Source organism: Fistularia commersonii, chromosome 34 (genome assembly GCF_037954325.1).
Source record: "Fistularia commersonii isolate RoL2024-O1a breed Wild chromosome 34, RoL_Fcom_v1.0, whole genome shotgun sequence".
Lineage (NCBI taxonomy): Eukaryota > Metazoa > Chordata > Actinopteri > Syngnathiformes > Fistulariidae > Fistularia > Fistularia commersonii.
Genome location: NC_141317.1, coordinates 1,381,745 through 1,404,759, shown reverse-complemented (window position 1 = coordinate 1,404,759; position 23,015 = coordinate 1,381,745). Strand labels below are relative to the sequence as shown.

The 23,015-nt window shown below is 40.5% G+C and overlaps 1 protein-coding gene across 7 annotated transcripts in view; it reads left to right on the top strand.

Moving 5' to 3' along the window:
• The first annotated feature begins 1,799 nt into the window (after positions 1 to 1,799).
• prdm16 (PR domain containing 16) overlaps positions 1,800 to 23,015 on the top strand; it is a 173,445-nt gene continuing 152,229 nt past the window's right edge. For all 7 annotated transcript variants that reach the window (XM_086141261.1, XM_086141257.1, XM_086141255.1 and 4 more), the window contains exon 1: positions 1,800 to 2,155. In XM_086141261.1, coding sequence (XP_085997387.1) covers positions 2,119 to 2,155 — 37 coding nt within the window. In that variant the 5' untranslated portion in view covers positions 1,800 to 2,118. The remainder of the gene's footprint in view (positions 2,156 to 23,015) is intronic.

Here is a 23,015-nt window from a genome sequence, read left to right as displayed (position 1 = left end):
CCCCGACTCGTGGCAAAAGATCCCCACGGCAAAATGATGTCCAACGAAGACGCGCTTGACGTGCCGTTATTCAAATCAACTGTTGTCACGCGTCTAATATCATAGATTAAAAAAGACACATCAAACCAAGCGACACTAATTTGGATAGAATTCGATTGCCACCGTTTAAAAAAAAAAATCGGGATACATATATCACATTATTGTAAATGCATTTGGACGTCAATCTAAATTATTATAAAATATAATAATAATAATAATAATAATAATAATAATAATAATAATAATAACAACAATAATAATAATAATAGTAATAATAATAAGAATAATATAATAATAATAATAAGAAGAAGAATGATAATAATAATAATAATGCATCCGACTGTATCTGTTAAATGTTATTTTCTATTCGTTTTTTTTTAAGTAGTAGTAAAACCTAAAGGATCTCGCAGCGGGACACATAACTGGTTCCTGTTCTTCTCCCAACGACCGCAGTAGCTCCATCATCACCGATCTTTAATAGGCTTCAACATCCAACCGCCTTTATTTAGCCAAACCAGACGGAACCAATCCCATATGGCATGTAGGCTGGAGGCCCACGCACCATGTGCACGCCACACTCTCAGTGTAGCCCACTTCATTGATTCTTAAAAAAAAATACAATGCACCTGTAAACACAGCATAGGTGGAATTAAATGATCATGAAATGATAAAAACTGCACTAATCAATTGCAATGATATGACATAATCATGACAATCGTAACAACAATGGCATAATTACATATACAAATGGGTGAACAATTCTTACAATTACAAGTAGTTATTGATTCGCTTCAAAATAGGATATAACCTTTATGTCAGGAAAAATGAATACATGGAAAAATACACAAAATATTTAGAAAATAACTGAAGCTGAATTTTACTCAATTCATACATTTCGGAATTAAATTTATATTTTCCATCTTTATATGAAAGCTTTACCTTGATGTTCTGCAGGCTAGACGCACGGAGCTTCTCCCTGACCGCAGCAAACAAATACAAACACACACACACACACACACACACACACACACACACACACACACACACGCACGGACACAAACACACACACGCGTGCACACACAGCCAGGAGTCATATTCACAAACACACTGCAGTGAATCCCCCCTTCGCTTAGGGAAACTTCACACGTGGGAAAGTTTCCCGGGCCAGTGTGTGTGTGTGTGTGTGTGAGTAAGTGTGTGTGTGTGGGGGGGGGGGGGGGGGGGAGCAGTGCGGACTCTGCCTGCGGAGGCTCCGTGCGTGTGTCAAACAGCTGGCTGACGCTTTTCCTGAGGGCAACACATACACACTCACGGTGCGCACGCATTTACACACACACACACACACACACACATGCACTCAAATAATACTCCATAAGTGCAAATTCAATTGAGCCCATTAACGCCGGTGTGATATTAAACAGGATGAAGAAACAAGTGCAGTTGCACGTCCTGAAAGCACTCCTCCGTGCGAGAAAAAGCAGCTAAATTCTAAAGACAACCAGGCTGCTGACATTTCATGTACAAAAAGATCAATATTTTCTTGATATTAACAAAATTAAAATCATGTTAGGAAAATGACAATTATAATTTCTTTCGATTTAACAATCAACCCCTGAACTTATCATACCTCTCTGTGTCCGCCGCCGGCTGCAGAAAACCAAGTTGCCGCCGTTAAAGGGGTAAAATAAAAAAAAAAGAAAGAAAATCCAAGTGGGTGCTGGCAGGAGCTGAATGGGGTGGGTTGTGGGGGGCGGGGGGTGAAGGGGTGAGGAGGGGGGGGCGAGGGTGAGGGTGAGGGGGGAGGGAGAGAAGGTGAGATGGTGAGGAGAGACCAGGAGGAGGAGGAAGAAGAGGAGGAGGGGAAGAGATAAGTGATCTAAAGGGGAGACGATAGGACAAAAAAAAGTGATGATGATGAATACATTGGAAAGTTTTTTGGCCGCGGCGAGGGTGTCAGATTGAATGGCCTGTGCGCATGTGCGAAGGTGTCCAAACTGACAATGCTGGTGAGATGAAGATAGTGTTGTTGCAGCTTCTGGGCTCACGGAGGACGACGAGAGGAATCTACAAACCGACAAGATGAGATCCAAGGCGCGGGCGAGAAAACTAGCCAAAAGTAGGTCTTCTTTTATCCCCCCCTCACTCCCCCTCCTCCAACTGGCAGTCGCGTTCAGCCGCCGGCTCCGTAGATGTCCAGCGTGTGTCCTTGTCATTTGTCACAGCCTAAAAACAGAGGCGGGGGGCGATTCAGGCGGGTTAACTTTCCGTCTCCGAAGGCGTCCCGCTCCGGCCGTCCGGGCTGTGCGCGCCGGCGATCCTGGATGTGTCGGTTTCTCAAGAAACTTTCGTACTTGATGAAGAAGAAACGCTGCTCATGCGTTCACGCTCCTCTCAGATACAAACACTCAACTCTCGGTCTGCTAACGTTTGCTTGTCAGCGGCGCTTTTTCTTTTTCTTTTCTTTTTCTTTTCTTTTTTTTTTTTGTGGCGAGCGCTGATTCGTTTCCCGAAAGTTTCTAAGAAAGTTGTGGAAATGCATGGTAACTTTTTTTTTTTTTTTTTTTTTTTCATATAGAGCCGTTCCAAGTCTTGTGAAATAATATTCCCGGTTTTTGAAATAGTGGGCGCTGTGGCTCCGCTGTGCTTTGCAAGGCTCGACACAGTCCAGGGCGCTCCTTCCCTCGCCTGCAAGCCGCAAAGCCCACATGTGAATTTGGAAAGAAATGGCCAAATTTTAATGCAGACCCCCACTCCCTCCCCCCTCTTTTTTTGATGGGTCCGTTTTAACCGTAAGACATAAACACTGAAACTTTCTTCGTCCCGGGGCCCTCGGACCGCTGCAGGCTGCTTCCTTCTCCAGGGAATGTCAATCAATAATGAGACCAGTGCAGGAAAGCGGCCGGTTACTCACCGGACTCCTTCCCGTGTCACTCGGAAAATTCATGTATTCATTTTTTTGCAGAGCATGACTGCTTTTGTTGATGGGAATGAAACGTGTTTATTATTTGACATTTTCTAATTGCCTTTTTGGTTTATAAGATTAAGGTGGTTTATTAGCACCGCCGTCACAATAATAATAATAATAATAATAATAATAATAATAATAATAATTATTATTATTATTACTTTAAAAATCATCCACGTATCTCACGGGCACTGCTGTTGACCGCTCTGTTTTTGCTTTTTTTTTTTTAAATCTACGACTCATTTGAAAGACGATGACTTCGTTGTGATGGTTAGTTCAGGAACCGTGCAGGCCTCGTTGCGTTGGTTTGTTATGTATCCACTGTGGCGTTGCACAGCCGTTCAGTTTCATTTTGTAGTCTGGAAAAAAGACAGAGCTCAGGCTTTGAGAAATAGTTACTGTATTGAAAAAATAACATTAAAATATAATATTTTTAAACATGAATTTTGTGGTCAGTGAATTTAGTTTTTGTACGATTGAAAGATTATATTTAACACAGCATGCTCCATTCTCTTGCCACTGACCTGCATTATTTATTTTAAACTTTGATGTTGAGAAACAATTCATACATTGAAAAATAAATTCCTGGCATTTACATAGAAATCGTCAATGAACTTGGCGGTCTGCTTGCATTTTTTACAAATATGCAACATGTTGTGTTTATATTTTATTAATGTATTATCGGTAAGATTAAGTTTTATTTTTAATACGAAAAATTATCCACGTCCTTGTCCATGCAGATGCATTTTAGAACAGTATCATTAAGTGTTTACTGGTGACTTTGTTATTATCTCATTAGACTTGCGTGCTCGCCCCTATTCACGTGGATCAAGTTTCCGTGTAAAGTCGACAAAAAAAGAGATCTATAAGCAAATAAACAGGCACAGGGGGATTAAAAAATGTCTTAAAAAGAGTGGAGGGTGTTTCTTGAATCTGATTTCCGGGCAGCCCAGAAATACCTGCGTCTGCAGCCTCGCAGGTCGCGGGGCCGCCGCGCTGCAGCGGGGAGAGTGGAAAAGCAGAGCTTGGAAAACCACCTTGTTCTTTTTAACACTGCATACAAGTAGAGCCACAACTTTTGCATGCAGCATGCAGGGGGACCCCCCGCCCCATCTTCCTTACGTTTAGGTAAAAACACTCCCGCAGCCTCGATCCGCTAAATCCGGCTGCTACTTCTTCATTATTGTTATGTTTCTTTTAACCCTCTTGTGTATTTTAATGTCTCGACACTGAACCAGCAACCCGCCCCCTCCCCCAACCCCGTGCACGTTAGAAGGCCACGGCTCTGCAGAAACTCCACAGCTCCACGTGTGGAATTTGAATATTCGTGCGTTTTTTGACGGGCGCTTTCATTGATCTCCGGGCGTGCAGCCGCGCTGCTGTTTGCACGATGCTCTGGGGTCAGGAGTGTTTGTGTGTGTGGATTAAATTGCCTCCATCGGAGCGCTCCCAACATGAAAAAAAAAACACAAACGCAAATATTGCTCCTCTTGGTCTCCTGGACTTTTTGTCGGATTTTTCCGATTTTGTGTGACTTGATATTTCGTATGGGCACGATTTTTTTTTTCTGGATCAGCGATTTTCTGTCGTTGAGTGAAGTATAAAGATTACGATCTCCAAGTCTTGTTCCACAGGTACATTTTTGTTCACACGATACCAAAACATATCTCTTTCTATTTTGAAAATTAAATTTTAAAAAAGCTCTCTGTCTGACGATGCGACACTGGATGAAATTTCTTCTCCCACCTGCAAGTTAATGCATATTGCACAAGCGCTTTCCCTTTTCCAGGTAAAGTGTGTATTTGTGTGTGTTTGTGTGCGGAAAACAATACCCTTGCAGCCGTTTTAATGGCCCAGCGCGGATCAATTAAGTTTCCCACTTGAAACTTTTTTATACTACATCTTTCAGTGGGAAAGGTACACACACACACACACACACACACACACACACACACACACACACACACACACACACACACACACACACAGGCATATACGCACACACACATACACACACGTAGGCACGCTTAAAGAATTGTCGCAATTATGTCTCCATAGTTGCGCGTGCACGCACACGCATTTTGCGAAGAAAAAAACACAGAACAGCCATTTGTGACACGTGGGGTGCGGGGAAGTTCCCAAGCCGATAGTCCTGACCGCACCTCCACACACTTTGTTGATTTTAAAAACATGACTTAAGTTACTAGAGACATCTAAACTCCCAAATCAATCAAATTCAAGAGGGCACGCAAACATATTTTCTGCATTAATTTAATTTGTGTATATTTGTTTTCATATGTTTTTGCTGAATTAGCATACCCCCTCCTCCTGACCCCCTTCTGCCCAGCACACTGAATTAGTGCAGTGCATTTATGACAGCCTCACTCTCATGGACCTTCTGCTTCTCTGTGCCTTTTGAGACTATATATACCCATTGCTAGATATGCTATTGACCTTTCTGGTGAAGGACCCTTATTAAACGGACTCCCATTCATGAGCATGGCCTGGCTCAAGAGCATCAGATGTTTTGACAGAAGTAATAAACCCAACAAACCCAACATAACCCAAACCATAACATTTTAAATCCAACAATGGTCTAAGGGTCCCATGCAGACTCCCATGTCTTACCGCTATGCAGCTGTAATGTGTGTCAGATAGCAGTCCTCCGAGTTCACAGATTAGTGCCTGAACACTAATACTGATAGGATCGTCAACAGAAGAGAAAATGCTTTTCAAGTGTGATAGTGAGCTCAATTCACTTTCTAGCTTTTTTTCTGATATATCATAACTCTGTTAGGTAACAGAGTTAAAGGTATATTGAAATCTAAATGTTTTATCACCACGGTGGCAGCGAAGCTTGGGTGCTTTCCTGGCTTTATTTGTGTGTTATGAATAATCAAGCAAAGCTCTAAATCAGTTAACATCAGTATCTTTTACTAAAATGACTGGCAGAGGCTGCTAGAGTAATTCCTTTTTTGTACCATATAGGCCAAAAGGCAGCTCTACTTAGGAGATGTCTGTCCGTCAGTGTTTTTATTTTTTTAATATTGTCCCGTTTCATTGCAGAGATAAACTTACCACCAGGCAGGGATAGTGATGACTTGCTTTTCTGCACTTTAATGTAAAAAAATCAATTTTCATCATCTGATTTCACTCAGTCGTTCCCATCATTCTTGAAGGTTTGATGTGAGCATTTGGAATAATTTTAGAACTGAAAAATTGTATATCCTTACTAATTGCATCACACTTGGCACGGTACCGTATGCTACATGAGTCCTTGATTATGGAAGTTTGTGGGATGTGAGGTCCTCCTACTGTCGACTTGTAGTGTACACTTTGTCTTAGGAGCGTCGGGGCCAACACAGTGCTGTGTTCGTCTCTGTCTGATAACTGAAATACCTTAATATCATATACACACACACATGCACACACACTCACACACACACACACACACACACACACACACACACACACACACACACACACACACACACACACACACACACCTATATATATATATATACTGTATATACACATTCACATAATACACATACACATATATAAACACATACCACACACATGCACGCGCATGCACACGCACACAAATACACACACACACATATATATATATATATATTTATATATATGTATATTCTATTACATTGTTTGTATTCCTACACAAATGTAAGTCACTTCTGGTCATAACATTGTCGTGATTTTGCCAATTTGTAAGTTGTTGAAGGAGAGGGTTTGGTCCTGGTTACACTCAGTTCATTGTCAAGCCACTGTCTGGTTCAGAAACATATGGTCCAGATTTGATTCATTTAATATGATACAAATAAAGACGTATTGCCTTTTGTAACCATATCTACAGTTCCCTGCAAGCAGACTCACTAAAGTTTTATTTCCATTAAAGTCTTCATATTACCCTGAAATGTGGTGGACAGTGCAGTCTGAAGTCTCAGCTCTGCTTACTTGTCCTAAATTTTTGAAATAGACACAGTAAAGCTTTTATGATCCCTTCCACCTGCGTAGGTAATATACATAAATTATATATGAGGAACCAGGTCCTCTAAGAATTACCTGTCTAAACTTTTAGAAAGGGAAAACTGATGCATCAGATGATGTTCACTTTGATTTGACTGTTCTTTGTTTTGTCTGTTTTACAACATTTTAATGATTCATTTCCCTCTCTTCCTTGCCATCTTTCATCTCCAGGAAAATACTTTCATTGTAATTCAGTTAGTAAGTGCTGTAAATTATGCTGCTAGTTTTTTGGCCAACTGTCCTTCGGAAAAGTGATCTCAGTAGTCCGAATCGGGTCAAATATATGTACTTGAGAAACACAATGAATAATTTAGATTTTTTTTCAATATGCCAGTAAAATTTAGGAGTAACACGACATCAGTGAATTAAATAAGGTCTCATAATTTTTCCAATTTCATTATAATTAAAATGTGCCTGTCATATCCATCTTTTGGCTCTGGCAATTCCAAACCAGTCTTACATCGATCAAGTGCCTCAGAGATATGCTCCCGCTCCTTAAATGTTATCATTCCAATTAAAAGACATGTAATAATCACAGTTTAGAATGTAAGGTTTATGTGTGTAGTCAGTAATTCGTATTAGTATCAGTGTCAGTATCATGTTTTTTTTTAATAAATGGTCAAAGCACTCTTAATCAAGAGGACATTCAACTCTTTATACAAAAGCTTGAAACGAAGACAGGGCTGTGGTTTTGGTTTTTGGAGTAGCAAAGCAAAAATGAGTCAAATTGCAGTTCTGCAGTCTCAGGGACTCTTAAGTATCAAATGTAACTCACTCAGGGCTTGAAATCGCTTTAGTTCCTTTCTTTCTTTGCTCTCTGCTTTTCAGTGACACACGTGCTTGAATATACAAAATTGTACTTGCATGGTTTATGCACAATACACAGTAACACTGATGGATCCCGAATGTATAGACACACACACATATACACACACTCTCTCTCTCTTTCACCTTAATGGTGACAGATTTTTGGGCAATAGTGGGATTTAACCCCAATCAATCAAAAACTAGAAAGGTTGAGTGTAAATGTCATCCAGACAGCAGGAGTTGGCAGTGTTGGCTGGCTGAATGTATGTTTTTGAATGTGTGTGAGTGAATCAGTGTGTGCTCCATTTTGTACAGTTGTTGGAGGTCCTGTCACTGCTCTGAGCTTTGACCTCGGTCATGTCTGGCACATTGATGGGTGGGCACCTCTTCCACCTGGACACACAGAAATACAGGCTCAAACACAACTCCATGCTTCCTGCCCAGGCTCATGCTGGCTAAGTCAAATTTTAAGTTGACATACAAATACCATTAAACATTAAGCTCTTGCACATGGTTCTAAATCCCATTCATTCCACTGATACATTGACCTCACATTATCCAATTGGCAAATATACCTCTTTCCCGCCATGCACCATGACTTCATCCACCATGTTTGTAAAAACATGGCAATCTCCCAATCATTTGGCAGTCGAGCCTTTGGCATGCCATATAGAGTTTAAGATATATCCCTGGTGTTTTCTTTTTTAGAAGCCTCCTGCTATCCGTCTCTCCTCATACCCTCCGTTTTCAACTCACACACGAGGGCGGGCTCTTTGTTAAAAATAGAAAAGCAGCCTTCGAAGAGCAGTATGTGTTGGCAAAAGGGGGATTCAGAAAAATGAACAGCCATTGTGTTACAGTTAAATGCATTTTGTCTTGACCTGTAGCCATGTCTCAAGTTACTTCTCACCGCTATTAGACTTAAACTTTCATCAGCTTCTAAGAATACGCTGCTGATCGAGTTGGCCCACAGAAAACACCTCTTTACCTCACAAGTATGCTGATAAATGATGACGATGGTTATCTCTCTGTAGAGCTAACGTGATTTTTGCACCGCTCGCTGTTAAATAGTGTGCGCTGTTTGCCACACAAGGGGCAAATTCATTGAGTCCTAATTAGCATGTTTTAGCAGCTCTCATGATTCCTTCTGCATTGTGATATGCCAGGGATTGCTCAGCATTGTGACTAGTCTTATCTGGGTCTAATCCTGATTTATTTGGTATTAGCTCAGTCACTTTCTCCCCATTTCGTGCTTTCCTTTTATTTCTTCATTTGTACTTACTTTGCTATTTCATTACAAAAAGAGCATGTGGACGAATGTTAAGAAGATGCATTCTGGAAAAGAACTGGGCAACTTCCTTCCAAACCATTTTTTGAAGATACAATATCAGCATTTCATGATTATATTGAATTTCACCTTTGAAATATATAGTCTTAACCATACGCTTCTAAGTTCCTACAAAACTAATTATACATTTATTTTATAAGCTAAATGCAGATTCGTATAACACTTCACGAACTCAACTCAACACGTTCTTCAGAGTAGAAATGATTGAAAACTTATAAAACTTATGTTGCTTGAACATTTGGACATGTTTGTCGGCTGCTTTTACAACTGATGCAATAAAGTTTTTAAAAATATATTTCAAGCTTTAATAACAATATGTATCTCGCCATATACGCCTTACAAGATTTGAGTGAGTATACCTTATGAGTTGATGTGCTTGAATGAGCCTCAAATGGCTAAATTCCGCAAACTCGTGTTTGCTGGTCCTATCCACCACAACCCATCTCCCGAAGCAAAGATTTTCTCTTGGTGTTAAAACCTTTGACGCTGTTGGATGTTATACGCAATGTTTTCAAGCAGAAAATTAGTGCAAATGGAGACTTGATTCTTGCAAAGTCATAGTTTGCTGTTTAACATGCAAAGTTTACATCCAAAGTTTGGTATCGATTTTACCATACCCCATTGCTGGTATCAGAACTTTATTAAAACTGTGATATAAATCGTCACTCTGGAGTACTGTGCACTAGTGCAACTTTTCCCGCTTTGTCTACCACTAACCGTGCCTGTGGTTGCCACTTGTGCAACTGGTGATTCATCTTTTGAAACACTCACACTCATACCTTCTTGTCTCCATTCCTTATAGTGCTGTTGATGATGCCTCATCCTGTCCAGATATGATAAGCAGCCAAACTACTCTGTCCCTTGGGCTGTATGTCTGTCTGTTTCTTAAATAGACCATGATGTGCTAAGGCTGCGTGGCTCCAAAAGGCTCCCTCTGCCTACTCCTCCTTTTATCACGCCGCCAGTTCAAAGCCTTGGCTCCATCTTCACTTCCACCCCCCCCAACTCTCTCAATGTGTTTCGTCATTACCGCAAAGATGGGCACGTAGTGTCTCATTAAAGAGGATTAGAGGCATCTCCATGTCTCACAGTGGCAGAGTGGGACATTTCTCTTCTCGCGTCACCCCCTGCCCCCTTTTCTCTGAGAGATCAGGTTCTTTGATTTGGCCAGATAAAGACCTCTTTCATGTTGGCGGGACAGTCAGCGATTACACTGTCAGACCCATCGTTTTGGTGAGTTTGACAAATTTGTCGTTGTGGGCAGGACCAGTGTAGGGATTGTATTGGAGCACACAAGAAGATTCGCAGTAATTGAGTTGTCATTATCCAGTGACCCTGCCAGACGCTAGCGCATAGGCTTGCACGGCCCTCTATTTGTTTAATACTTGGCTAACTTTCTTTGTGAGTATGATGGATAGAAAGAGGGGGAGTAAGTGGAAGCGGGGTGTCAGACTCTGAATGCCTCTGCTTATTTGACCACCTCTCTTGAGTAATGCTGTCCATGAAAATTGGCTGTACTACATCACTGCTGTGGCTCTATTTACCCAGCTCCACCATAGTGCAACACAATTAGACCTAAATAACTGACTGCTTATTTATAAATGAAAACTGGTGGCATTTTGATTACTAGACTCCCCCGGGACCAGGGGCCTCTCCTCGTGTGATTTAATTTCGTTAAGTTGAATGTGGTACACAGGAAAAAAAAACATATTAAATGGCCCCTCTTTAACAATCACGATTCCTTGGGTGTTACAATTGTGGATTAAAGTAAGGCGTGCATTCATTGGGTTTAAACCTTAGATGCTACTAATGCTCTGAAATGATGTGAATCTCTGAAAGTACAATGCTGAATCTGTAAGTAATCATTAATTCTGAGGAAGCTTAAGGTTGGTGGGCTGATTTGGCACTTACTTTGTCAACGGATGCCTTTTGCACACGAGGAAAAAGAAGAAACGTATTTACTTGTCATTAACCAGGGTTTGAAGAGACGTGATGCTGAAAGGTGCCATGAAGTATGAAGGAGACAGAGGGAAGAAATCCTCCGGCACGAAACTGTGTCTGTTGCCTTAGGGATTTTGATGGCGGATACAAGAGCCACCCTCATTAACCTGGAATTAGATTAGTTGTGATGTGACGAGTTGGGTGGAATGTGCACGTGCGCGTCACCGTTCACGAGTTGGTTCATATTTGTTTGTGTGTGGAGGTGTTGGAGGGGTCTTGGCTAAAACATTTCAAGATGGCCCATTAGCCAGCGCGGGCCCATCCCCACCCGACACCAGGATTCCTCTGTGCTGACCCTCTCCCCTCCAAACCCTCCACCTCTCATCCCCTCTGTCCCAGAGGCCCCCAGCCTCATCCTGCCAAGTGTACGGTTCCAAAGTAACGATGAAGCTGCCTGCGTGTGAAAATATTGAATTGCAAAAACATCCCTGGGTGAGAGGGTGTGTGAATGGAGCTTTCAGCGCCAAGCCCGACCCAGGCCCTGCGCTACTGACTGACGGACAACAAATGGCATTTTTTGTCTAGAAAGAGGGGACAGAGAGGGAATTGAGAAAAGAAAAGATGAGGAGGGATACAGAAAAATGGAAGAGAAGCCAGAATCTTGAGGTTTTTCCAAGCCTCTTCGGTCAGAAGCCTGAAATGTAGGTCTAAAATGCCTTATCACATGACCTGCCTGACCTTTGACCCCACTCAGCCAAGGCTGTCAGGCTGCTCTCCAACTGGGAGTACAAAGCCTCTCAGCCTCAAAGGCCACCATTCACTCTCCTGTTCAGCCATGCTCCAAAGGTAATAGGTAAAAGTAATGTCAATGACCTCCACTTTCCCTCACGCTCAACCAGAGAGCAAACCTCTTAAGATTCTCAGATAATGCCTGCCACTTCTACTTAGCTGGTATGAAAAAGGGATGCCGGGCTAATGCTATAAAATTGCTCCGAAGTGACACGTGAAGTTATGACATTGCTAAAAATCAACTTGTGTTGCGTTCGCTCACGATTTACCGGGGAGGGGGAAACTTCAAGCCAAGTGTTAATGTCTAAGCCTGCGTGTTTGTATGTGTGCGGGACATTATACATTTCTGATGCGTCAGAGGACTGACTAGGTCACACTACAACTGTAACCTCCTGTCTCACTCCGCAACCCACCCACTGGCATCTCTCTCTTGACCAGTCCTAGGATTCTTTCTTCTCTTTTGCTTTTCTCCTTTTCCCCTCCTTCTCTGGAACACTGGAGTTTCTCTCTCTCTCCGGTCTCCTTTGAAAAGATGCGGCCTCTTTGTCCAAGCCTGATAAAGGATGCTATAGTTCCCCTTTTCCCCTTCTTTGTAGCCTGGGGCTGGCGGCTCCTGTAGAAGTGCAAATGGTATCCTCTCGGAGGGGCTATCCCTGCGGGCCCTGGAGGGCCCACTCTCTCCTCCAGGCTTGGCTAATTACCACCCTGGTCCCCCCTCACAGCCCCCACCAGCTCCCTGGTCCCTGGAACCATGGACGGCACATTCCCACAACCAGCACCTGGCCTTCTTTTCTCCTGGCCTGCTTTGATGGCTGACACCCCAGCCTCCCTGTCCCTCCTTCCCTCCCTCCTCATCCTCTTCTTCTCCTCTCCGCCCCACTACCTCATCTCTCTTTCTCTCTATTCCTCTCACTTCGCTCTCTCTCTCTCTCTCTCTCTCTCTCTCTCACTTATTTTCACTAATAGAGGTTTTAAATTGCTTTCTGACCCTGACAAACTGCTCTTGTTGAAAACAGAGATGTTGAAGCGGGAGGGCAGCGGATGTGAGAGAGGGACAGACGAGACGAGGGGAGCCGTTGAACATTGGTCTAGTATATACAGTGTGTGTCTGAAGGCCATTATGTATTTTGTCAGATTATGCTCCTGCTAAGTTTACCTAAAATTCCCCAGTCCTTTAACTGGAGTATCTCCTCTGAACACTGAACATGTTATTCTGAGAATAAGAAATCCAATATTCACCTCTAGTTCACACCTCATAGTGTAGTTAAAGTGGGAAATACTTCACGCTTTACTGTTTTTATAGCAGTAAAACTATATTTGTCCTACAGCACCTATTTACAACCTTTATGCTTTGAACAAATTTGAACGGTTTTGATCAAAATAAGATTTGAAACCGATGGTTTACGGTGGTGATCGTCAACTGATGAAGATTATGTTGATTTTACACTAACTGCAATACTAATGGCCACACAAACGGGAACCGACAGAAACACAAATATTGAATTAGTTTGAATATTTCTGTTCTCCTGCCTCGGGGCCAGATCAATAAACTGCCCCAATGGACTCGGCCATTTCTTGGTGGGCCTGTGTGCAGGCCGGTGATCTCAGTTAGGGCGTTTGGACAGCTTGAGGAAAGAAAACAAATGGCTCTATTACAAGCCCGCGTCTATGTCATCCTCAGTATCCCAATGGGGCATGATTGCCTCCTATTAATAGTATGTTTACAACATCAGAATCGGACAGGTTTTCAGCATATCAGAGGTTCACCTGGTAGAGCCTGTCAAGAAGAGTACTCTCTAAAGAAGCACAGCCTTATTCAAAAGCAGAGAATGACATACAATCCAGCAAACACTTTCACTATCTAATCACCAGCTGATTCAGAGATCATCATTACTATATTGTGTTGATGGTGGTGTTTGTGTGTGTGTGTGTGGGGGGGGGGGGGGGGTGTATTTGTTTGTTTTCAGTAAATCCTATGCATACCCACACATAAAATATTCTAGTTCAGCAAACCTGTGGTTGCTAAAAGCAATGGGTACTGCACAAAACAAACACACCTAGACCTGTTATACTTGGAGTTTAGTTTGAGAGATAGGGATTGGCTATTGAGTGCACAGAGAATATGAATGCTTCAAGACTATGAAAGATGGGCTGCTTTCAGGTGAAAGAAAATTCAGGAGTAAAATACAAATCAGTGGATAATGTTGTCATGGGAACCTTAACTTACAGTAGTTTTCATTTTATGCAGCAGAAATGATTTAATCTTTCTTTTGAAAACATTGCCTATCATGGAGTCTGGACATCTTTGGTGTCTGCTACTTCCATTTCTCAGCTACAGCTGCCCTTTCCTGTACAGTTCACACATCATCACCTTCAGAACTTTGGTGATGTCATGAACTGGGCTGTGTCTAGTGCAGTTATCTGCATCGACTAAAAGATATGTTTGTCTTCGCCCAGGAATTAAAGCCATGCTCGCAATTGGAAACATTTTGTGATGTTTATATGTATTTTGTATGATTGCAATGAATATATTCAACTGCCCTATTGGTTTCATGTTTTGGTGCAGGATTTTACTTCTAAATTTGCTCATGCAGTAATGATATAAAACATAACTGGATCTTAACTGTTAAAGAGAATAACTTCAAGAACTCTAAAAAAAATCACTGTCAGTGGAGAAAGTTGTATTTTGTTTCCTTGGATTTGTCCCTGGTTTCTTTGATGATAATCAAAATGAAGTCTTTTGGGAGTATCCCGGGTTTGACATCGAGGGATGCTTTTTCTCTGTTTTAACATTCGTTTGATTTCGATTTCTTTATAGTCTGAAATGTTCAATTTGGAATTCCTGCATAGCGGTTTAAGGAAAGATTTCCCAAGTCTCACGTCTTCCTCTCTCTCCACCTCGCTCCTCATCAAGTCTACCCACATCCTCTCTTTCGAGTACAGAAAAGGAAAGAGGAAGATCCGGTTTCTGAATTGAGTTTTATGAGAGGTTGAAAACGGCCACTTCTGTGGTTTTTGTCTGTCCGCGCTGACCGTCCAGCTCAAGGACCCTGAGATGTTTGAGACATGTCAATTCAGCCGTTTTAATTGGGACGATGGTATACTAAGCAACTGCTGAGGAGCTTTATGGTGCTCTTCTTTGTTTTTTAGTTCGTTAGTTGTTTTTATTCCCTGTTGGTTTTGCAAATTTGGATGTCTTTATTTTCCTGCAAGCAATAAAATGCTGACTAGGATTTCCATGCACACACACACTTGACTCTATACACATAAACATGCACTGACAGAGATATCTTGTCTTTCAACAGCACTGAAGAGCAGTAAGTGTTTAAGAATGGCCAACACAAACAAAAGTCAGGTGGCTGAAGCCGGTGTGGCGCTGACCTGCTGCTGTAGTCGATGCCATTTTCAAACTAGTTTTCATTTTTTTCTATTACTTTTACATTCATCAGTTTAGCCTCACTAAATATTCCTCTCAAAAACTTGAACAAATACTAATATCCAATTTTAATATTACAAAGGTGGATTATAAAAACAATAAAAAACAACAAACTTTAAAATGAAAATAATATATTAAACATGTTCATATATATATATATATATGTATATATATAGTGTATATACATATACATCTATATTAATTCATTTATACTATAACATTTATTGGAATGATAATATGTTTACATGACTCAAATCTGTGGCAGTTCAGTGAGCAATCAGTGATGTGATCACTTCTATCACACGCTTTGATTCCATTGTTTCACTCTCCCATTTTAATTAAAAGAAGGTGTAAGTTTTATTATCCTTTGTCTTGACACATCACCAACACATTTATTTGCTGGACAGCCACAGGACCTGCAGAAAAGAAGGGTGTTTTTTTTTTTTTTTTGAAAAACAGCAGGGAACTTTGATTTCAAGTTCCTCTCCAGCAAAAGGCAAGGGCCGACCCAACACATCTGAGAGTACTTTGGTGAAATAACAGCAAATGTTTGTCTTGTATTGTATGGCACACTGCTAGAGGAGTACTAAAGCCCCTTCTTCCAGCGCCTAAAGCACCTCTTAATAAAATAGTCAAGAATAACTCCTCTACCTTAATCTTCCCCTCAGATTACTGCACTCAGGGCGGGAAATTAGCAGCAGACCCGCACGCTTCCCTTTTTACTTCTCTTTCTTTGACACCGTGCAATCTCTATTTGTAAGAACCTCGCCGGCTTTTTTTGTCAATTCACTTTTTGTGCCATGATCTCCCTCCCCATCTTGATGTGATTTTCCTCACCTGTCCTCTCATCCCGCTGTTAGTGTGGTGGGTGAGATGAACTCTCCGTGGCAGAGGGGACTGGCATTTTATTAGGTCAGTATTGGAGGCAACATGTGGCTAATGGGTTGCTGAATTTTCCATGGTCTGGTCCTAATCAGTGAAGAGAAGGGGCCTAAACAACTAAACATGGCTGCTGACAATTGATATGAGGTCTTTTAAGTGGATCTGCTTGGTTAAAGAGGGGGTGGTTTAGAGTGTGTGTGAGATCCTGTGTGTCCCCTTGCATGAACAAGTGTGCACTTTCACGTTTACATTTTAATTGGGACGCTAACTGAAACGCCCGCATCCAAACCAGCATGATATCCTTCGGGGGTTTATAGGCAAGAAAGTGTGTGTGTCTCCTGTGTCCAGGAGTGTAACCTACACCTTGAGTATGGTAGCAGCAGTAGCTTTGAGCATAGTTCATCCCGCCGTCTGATCCTCGTAACCAGAACTCTCCTTTACTGCTTCCTGTCCGCTTGGCCTTCTCCCTTGCTCGCCTGCCATCTGGGTCTGCCAAGGGACACATACAAATGCACATACTGGTTCACACAACATTGTTAGAACAGAGGCACTCACGATCTTACCCGTGTGTTTCACAGCTACACCTTTGAAACCAATATCTCATGGAGGAAAAGCGCTAAATAGACTCCGTAGTCTCCTGTTTTCTCTTATGTTTTAAGTTCGCTCCAAAGAACAGACTTCAACAATAGCAACAATGTTGTTGTGCAAACCTTTCAAAACTTATTGGGATATGAATATATATTTTGATTAAATATATAAAAAGTTGAATATATAAAAAGTGATAATTCAGTGTGGGTAATACAGTAATAAGTACCATTGAATTATTTTTTTTTTCTGATACTAGGGCTGATAGAATATCAGCCCTAGTATCAGTATCTATTTCATCTAATAATCAGTCTGTGGTTGCTCAATATTATAAATCTAATCTTTTGCATTCAAGTACAATATTTCAAAAATCTGAAATGTAATCGAGCCTAGTGTCCTCTATTATTTTCTAACAGGCTGTAAACCAATAAAAAAATAAAAAATGTATTTAATAAATGCATTGAAAATGAAAATAATTGCTATTTGCAGCCCCAATATACACAGTATTTTTCCTCCGAGTGTATATCACTGGACTTCATCAAAAAAATTCAATTTATTTCACATTCAGTTTTGTTTCTATGATGGTGTGTGTTGAACAGAATCAGATGATCTCTGCAGTCCAGCGGGAGAGAAATGGGTTTGGATGGCAAGAACCAAAGACTAAACTTAAGACCGACCTTCATTTCACATCTGCAGACTTGAGTAACGGTTGTCACTGAGTTGTGGTGGGATGCAAGATCAGTCTGCCTACTTTGTAAATCTGTGAATTTAGTATTAGAAGTGATGGAACAGTATTTAAGTGCAAGTGTTTTCGTGGTATGATGAATGCCACTGGTAGAATGCTGTTGCCAGCAACTTTTGGTTTTTGACTCGCATTTCTGACCAGTATGAATTATATGACAACAATCTTGGGCTGCTTTTGTGTACCCCATTATTAGTTATTTTTTTGTTTTTAATTATCAGACTCCCAGAGGTTGTCATATCAGGAAACATAACTTCAAATTTTGAGGTAATGATTATTTAGATGAATGACAAACAACATATTCTGCCATGAAAATGTGAGAATAATGAGAAGTTAAACAATATTGCAGTGCTGTAGTATTTAATTAATCAATAATTTGTGACTGATCCTTAGATGAAAAACATATTCTTACATTTTTTGACAGTTAGATAATTTACCAGTTTTGTCCTGTTGATATGCAATTCAGCTTGCCTTTTTTTAACCTTCTGCTCTGAGACTTGTGCGTTTGGATCCTGTTTTCATCCGTTAAGCTCAAAAGTGTCTTTTGTGAGAGAAAAACTGGGTAACGGGGGAAAAGCGAGTTCGGTGGGTTGCAAAGAATAAGTGACGAAATCTGATCAAGAATAGGTTGTTTATGAGTCAGTGAGGCTGTAAGCATAGTGGGGAAAAAAGAAAACTTGGCTCTGCAGGTGCTTGCTCACAGCTTATTGGTTTTTTGGATGACTCTTTTAGGGCAATTTATGTTCCTCTCTCGTCTCTCTCCAGAGGTAAGTGTTGAAGTGCCTCGCTTATTTTAGCAGGGTCTTGTGGTCATGACTTGTGGTGACATATTAATTGAGCAATTCCACCAGAGAAAAGAAAGGCCAGTCTAATGATTGGTCCAACTGTATTTGTAAAGCTTTGAAAATTGGTTTTGTTTGGCTAGAAACCTCTTAGGTGTTTATTTACACATTAAAGTGTTTCAAATGGCAGCTTGCTCTCACCTTTTATTTCTGTATGTTTGTTTGTGTCTTCGAGCACATGTCTGAAAGTCCGTATGTGGGAATGGATATGTTTTCTCACTCGCATATAAAATGCATTTTTTTTCTCGGTGAAAGATATAGACAGTGTGGCGACGGACAGAAGAGACGGGGTTAGCGAGCCTCAGCTGACCTGTATCTTGAGTTTCCACGCAGCCAGCCATCTCTTTTGACCCTTTCATCCATTATTGACCACAATCATTCACACCACTCTCTTGAACTCATTACAAACCAGTCAGACAAAGCCGGATCCAGTAAAAATTGCTTCCTGTTTAACTTTAGATTAATTTCTTTAGAATAGAATGTAATATTGAGATGAACAATTAATATATTTATACTGTATTTATTAGTTTACGGAAAAGTTTCTTGCTTATCCTCAAAGGAGATACTCCCATTCGGAAAAAGAAAACTTATGAAAAAAAATCAGATTTCTTTCTTCATAATTGATAATGGGGGGCCGGGACAAGGAGGACCACCAGTAGCATGGACAAGTATAGCTAAGCTTCTAATGTGCAAATGCTTTAAGATTGTTTTCTTCTTTTTTATGAGAAGAGTGCATTTTATTATCTTTGTTTCTTTCCATAGAGTAATGCAATCAGTAAGCACTCCACTAGTATGTGTGTGCGTGTGTTTGTGTGTCTGTGTGTGTGTGTGTGTGTGTGTATGTGCTTATGTGTCCGCTGTCAGTGTTGCAGAGGTGACCATTGCATTGTACAAAATATCCTCAGGATCATTTACAAATTTGTGAGATGTTACCATATTCTGTAAAAGTTGCACATCGGACATGCATGTCTGCACAAACACAACAAAACTTAATAGTGTGAAAATATGCTTTATGTTTTGAAACTTGATGGAAATAGCCAGATTTTAGCATGATCACTCGGGGGAAACTAAGTGCACACACGCTCGGTGAACATGGTTACTAAGACAATTGTTTTAGCTGGCATCCCTGTCAAGAGGAACATTAAAATAACAACATGAGGCCGCAATAAATTAGCTGGTTGGAAAACTGGCAAATGACATATTTGTTCTCTATTTGTTCTGGACAGAATAACTTGTTTTGGGAAAAGACAATCATTGTTTGCTTTCCATCTTTGTTTTCCATTTTTTGTTACTGGAAATGTTTAAGTGCATCATGAGAGACATAAGTATTTTTTTTCCAATATAAGATGAATGTTAATCCACAATGTGGACACTGCAGAAATGAGGCTGTGCTTTCCAAAATACTGTATCAGTTGTCTAATAAGGGCTGCAGAATGATGTGCATTGATATTGAAGTGATTGAAGCTGTTTCACAGTCAGAGTAATTATGTGTCAAGAAAAAGAAAAACCGACGACTTTATGATAGAGTAACAAAGTCCATGAAGGGATGCAGATGGATGGGTCACAAACCATCAGTTTTATTGAGAAGGTTGCTTCCAACAGCAACTTAAACCATGACCAAGAGTGTTCCCCTTACCCTAAACACAATGTTATTGTTGTAACCATGGCAATAACATTTTTCTATCCTTAAGCCTGCAATTCCACTTAATGGAACAACACATCCTAACTCCCAATGCATCAACCACCTAATGTGAAAGTTCCCTTAGCATCACATACTGACGCAATAAAATCCGCTTTTCGTCATTTTTCGACGAACCTGGAGCTTCATATTTAGACACACCTGGCGGAGTCTACTTTCGGATACAGGGTCAGTGGAGGGGCGCTTCATTTACAATAGAAAATATGTGGAAAATACAATACCCACTTTTATCTAGGTTAGATTTAGAAACAGATAGAGATGTTGATGTAGACATGACACTCCCGGTTTGTGCAATACGACATTTGTATGTGAAAAGAATTTGACATTTCATCACCCAAATGACGTATTGGGAGTGATGATGGGCTCAGTGGAAATTAAAAAAGCTTAGAAATTAACTTTGGCTGCAATACACTGGATCTTCATGATGGATTTCTCTATTAATCATGAAATTATCCAAAAATTAATAATGTAAACCCATTATTTTTTTTCAAAGGAATTGACATACAGTATAGTGAAAAATCTTGACTTATGTTTCCCCACACCTAAAATCTGAAAAATTTGTTGAAGGTGATTGGAAGAAAAAAAAAAATGTATAATATATTTAATATATTGACATTGAAACATACAATTGACAAATTCATTTGAATCTCAGTAAAATTGACCAAATTAAGTTTAAAGATATTACTTTTATTTTGTTCTTCTTTACATTTCCAAAAGAAATTATTAAATCATGTAGGGAATAACATTCATGTATATTTTCTTCTCACAATGTAAGCCTTTTTATGGAGTATCTAAATTTCCAGCACCAAGAATTCTGATCATTTTCTCTTTTTTACTGAGGGGGTAGTTCGTGGCCAGACCATGAGCTGAAACACTCATGCCTCATTCAGCTGAGTGATGTTGCAATATGACCTGTGGGTCTCTGAAGGCTCATTTCCGTGGGTAGGGCCTCTGAAATTATACATTTCATTCAATGTTGTCCTGGAAAATATTAATTAGAGTTACTCTCAGAAAGTATTTGTTTCATCCCAAAGCACAAAGTTCCCATTGCCTGAAGTAACCGTTATATTCAAAACATTTCTTTCTTTCACAAAAAACAAACCAAAGTTGATTTGTACATGAGTTCTGAAATAAACTACAATACTATCGCATCAATGTTTTAATCTCTTCTGTTTCGGACAAATGAGGCCCACTTGGATAAGATAAAGAAATGCGTCTTTCCTCAACCCCTTTTTTCGAACGCATATATTGTCATGTAATTAGGCTTGAAATCAAATAAAATTTGAAAAATAAGGGAAAATACACACACATGCAGTCATACAAGCGCACACAGATATGCACTCTTGAGCCCTGTTCATCTACATACTCTCTAAACTTCAATAGGGAACTAAATTATTCAGGTATATTAAATGCCTTTTAATGAAGTGAGCCTGATCTCTCTCTCTTTCTCTCTCTCTTTCTCTCTCTCTTTCTCTCTCTCACTGCCGCTCTGCTCAACTGCAGTATCAATAATAAGATTTATCTGTCTTCCCCCCACAGCCTTGATTCAATTATCTCCATCGCTCTCCATGTCTCTCTCTTCCCCTGGCTTCCTCTGCATTTGTCCTTCCACTGTGGATCCGTTTCCAATTGAAGGCAGGTCATGCTTTGTGTTTCTCCTTGTCATGACAGGGTTCCTTAACGAGTGGAGTCTCCCTTCCATGGTGGTTTAATCAGATCTGGAAAGAAGAGAGGGAGGGGGTGAGGAAGAATAGAGGAGGGGGGAAAGAGGGGGATAACCAGGTAAAAGTGGGGTCACAAGTAGTTTACCTTAGACTCCTCATTGTCCACATTTCCCCTCTAGGAAAATTAGATTTGTGTGGTCCCTCCTCAATGTCTTTCTCTTAATGTGTGTTTCGTGTCCAGTATGAAACCTTTGAAGTTTGAAGGATCCCTTGCCCCTCCACACACGTACACCTCAGCGAACCCCCAAAACACCAATGCCCCCATCTTATCTTGCACCTCTCCACCCACTTCCAGACATTGCTCATTACCTGAGGCTGCATTGGAAGAAAGATTGGTGGCTAATCAAATTGACTCTGCAGGCTTTTTTGCCATCAGGGGAAGTTCTAGCCATCGAGGGGTCACTGGTTCAATTTTAGGCCTCAGAAAAAAACATCATGGAGTTAAAAAAAAAAAGATTCTCTGGAATAATCAAAACCAATGGCAGGCTCTGCAAGTTTGAACAGTGTCCAGGCCACATGTCATGTTGATAGAAAGAAAAGCTAGTAGGAATCCAACACACAAAATTTTCTTGTGATATGTTTGGTATGATATCATAGAGAAACCAACGCGTGCGATCCACAAAAATACATTAAGGTTTTGTTTTGTACCCTCTTTATTGTGGAACTTCTCAACAGCCGCAACTTCATCCTAGGTTGCAGTCATACAAGAATTTCTGTTGCCAGGCAAAAAAGAAAAAAAAAATTATGATCTCGTATGTTGAAGGTCATTTGATAAAAAAAAGCCATGCAACAAGATTTTCATGCATTGGTTCTGTGAGTATTCACTGGATGAACAATCATAATTTAGAATTGCTTGGAAAGAATGAGACATTGCTGTCATTACATGACTATTATTTGCACTGTGCATATTCTTTTCTGTACATAAGTAACTTTTCTGTAAGACAAAAAAATCTCTTCAGGAGGTTGAGTATTTTGGGGGGGGTCTGAGCTGAGCGTGCTTACACTCAGCAGGACTCTGCAGTGTCAACTTCTTGAGGTGAGAAGGTCTAAATGAATGTGCTGGGAATGAACACTTTTGAAAAAAATCTTGCATGTGCTCAAAATGTACAGACAAATATGCATATGTTCAAAGAGTAAAAATAAAATCATTGCATTCACTAGCACATCCA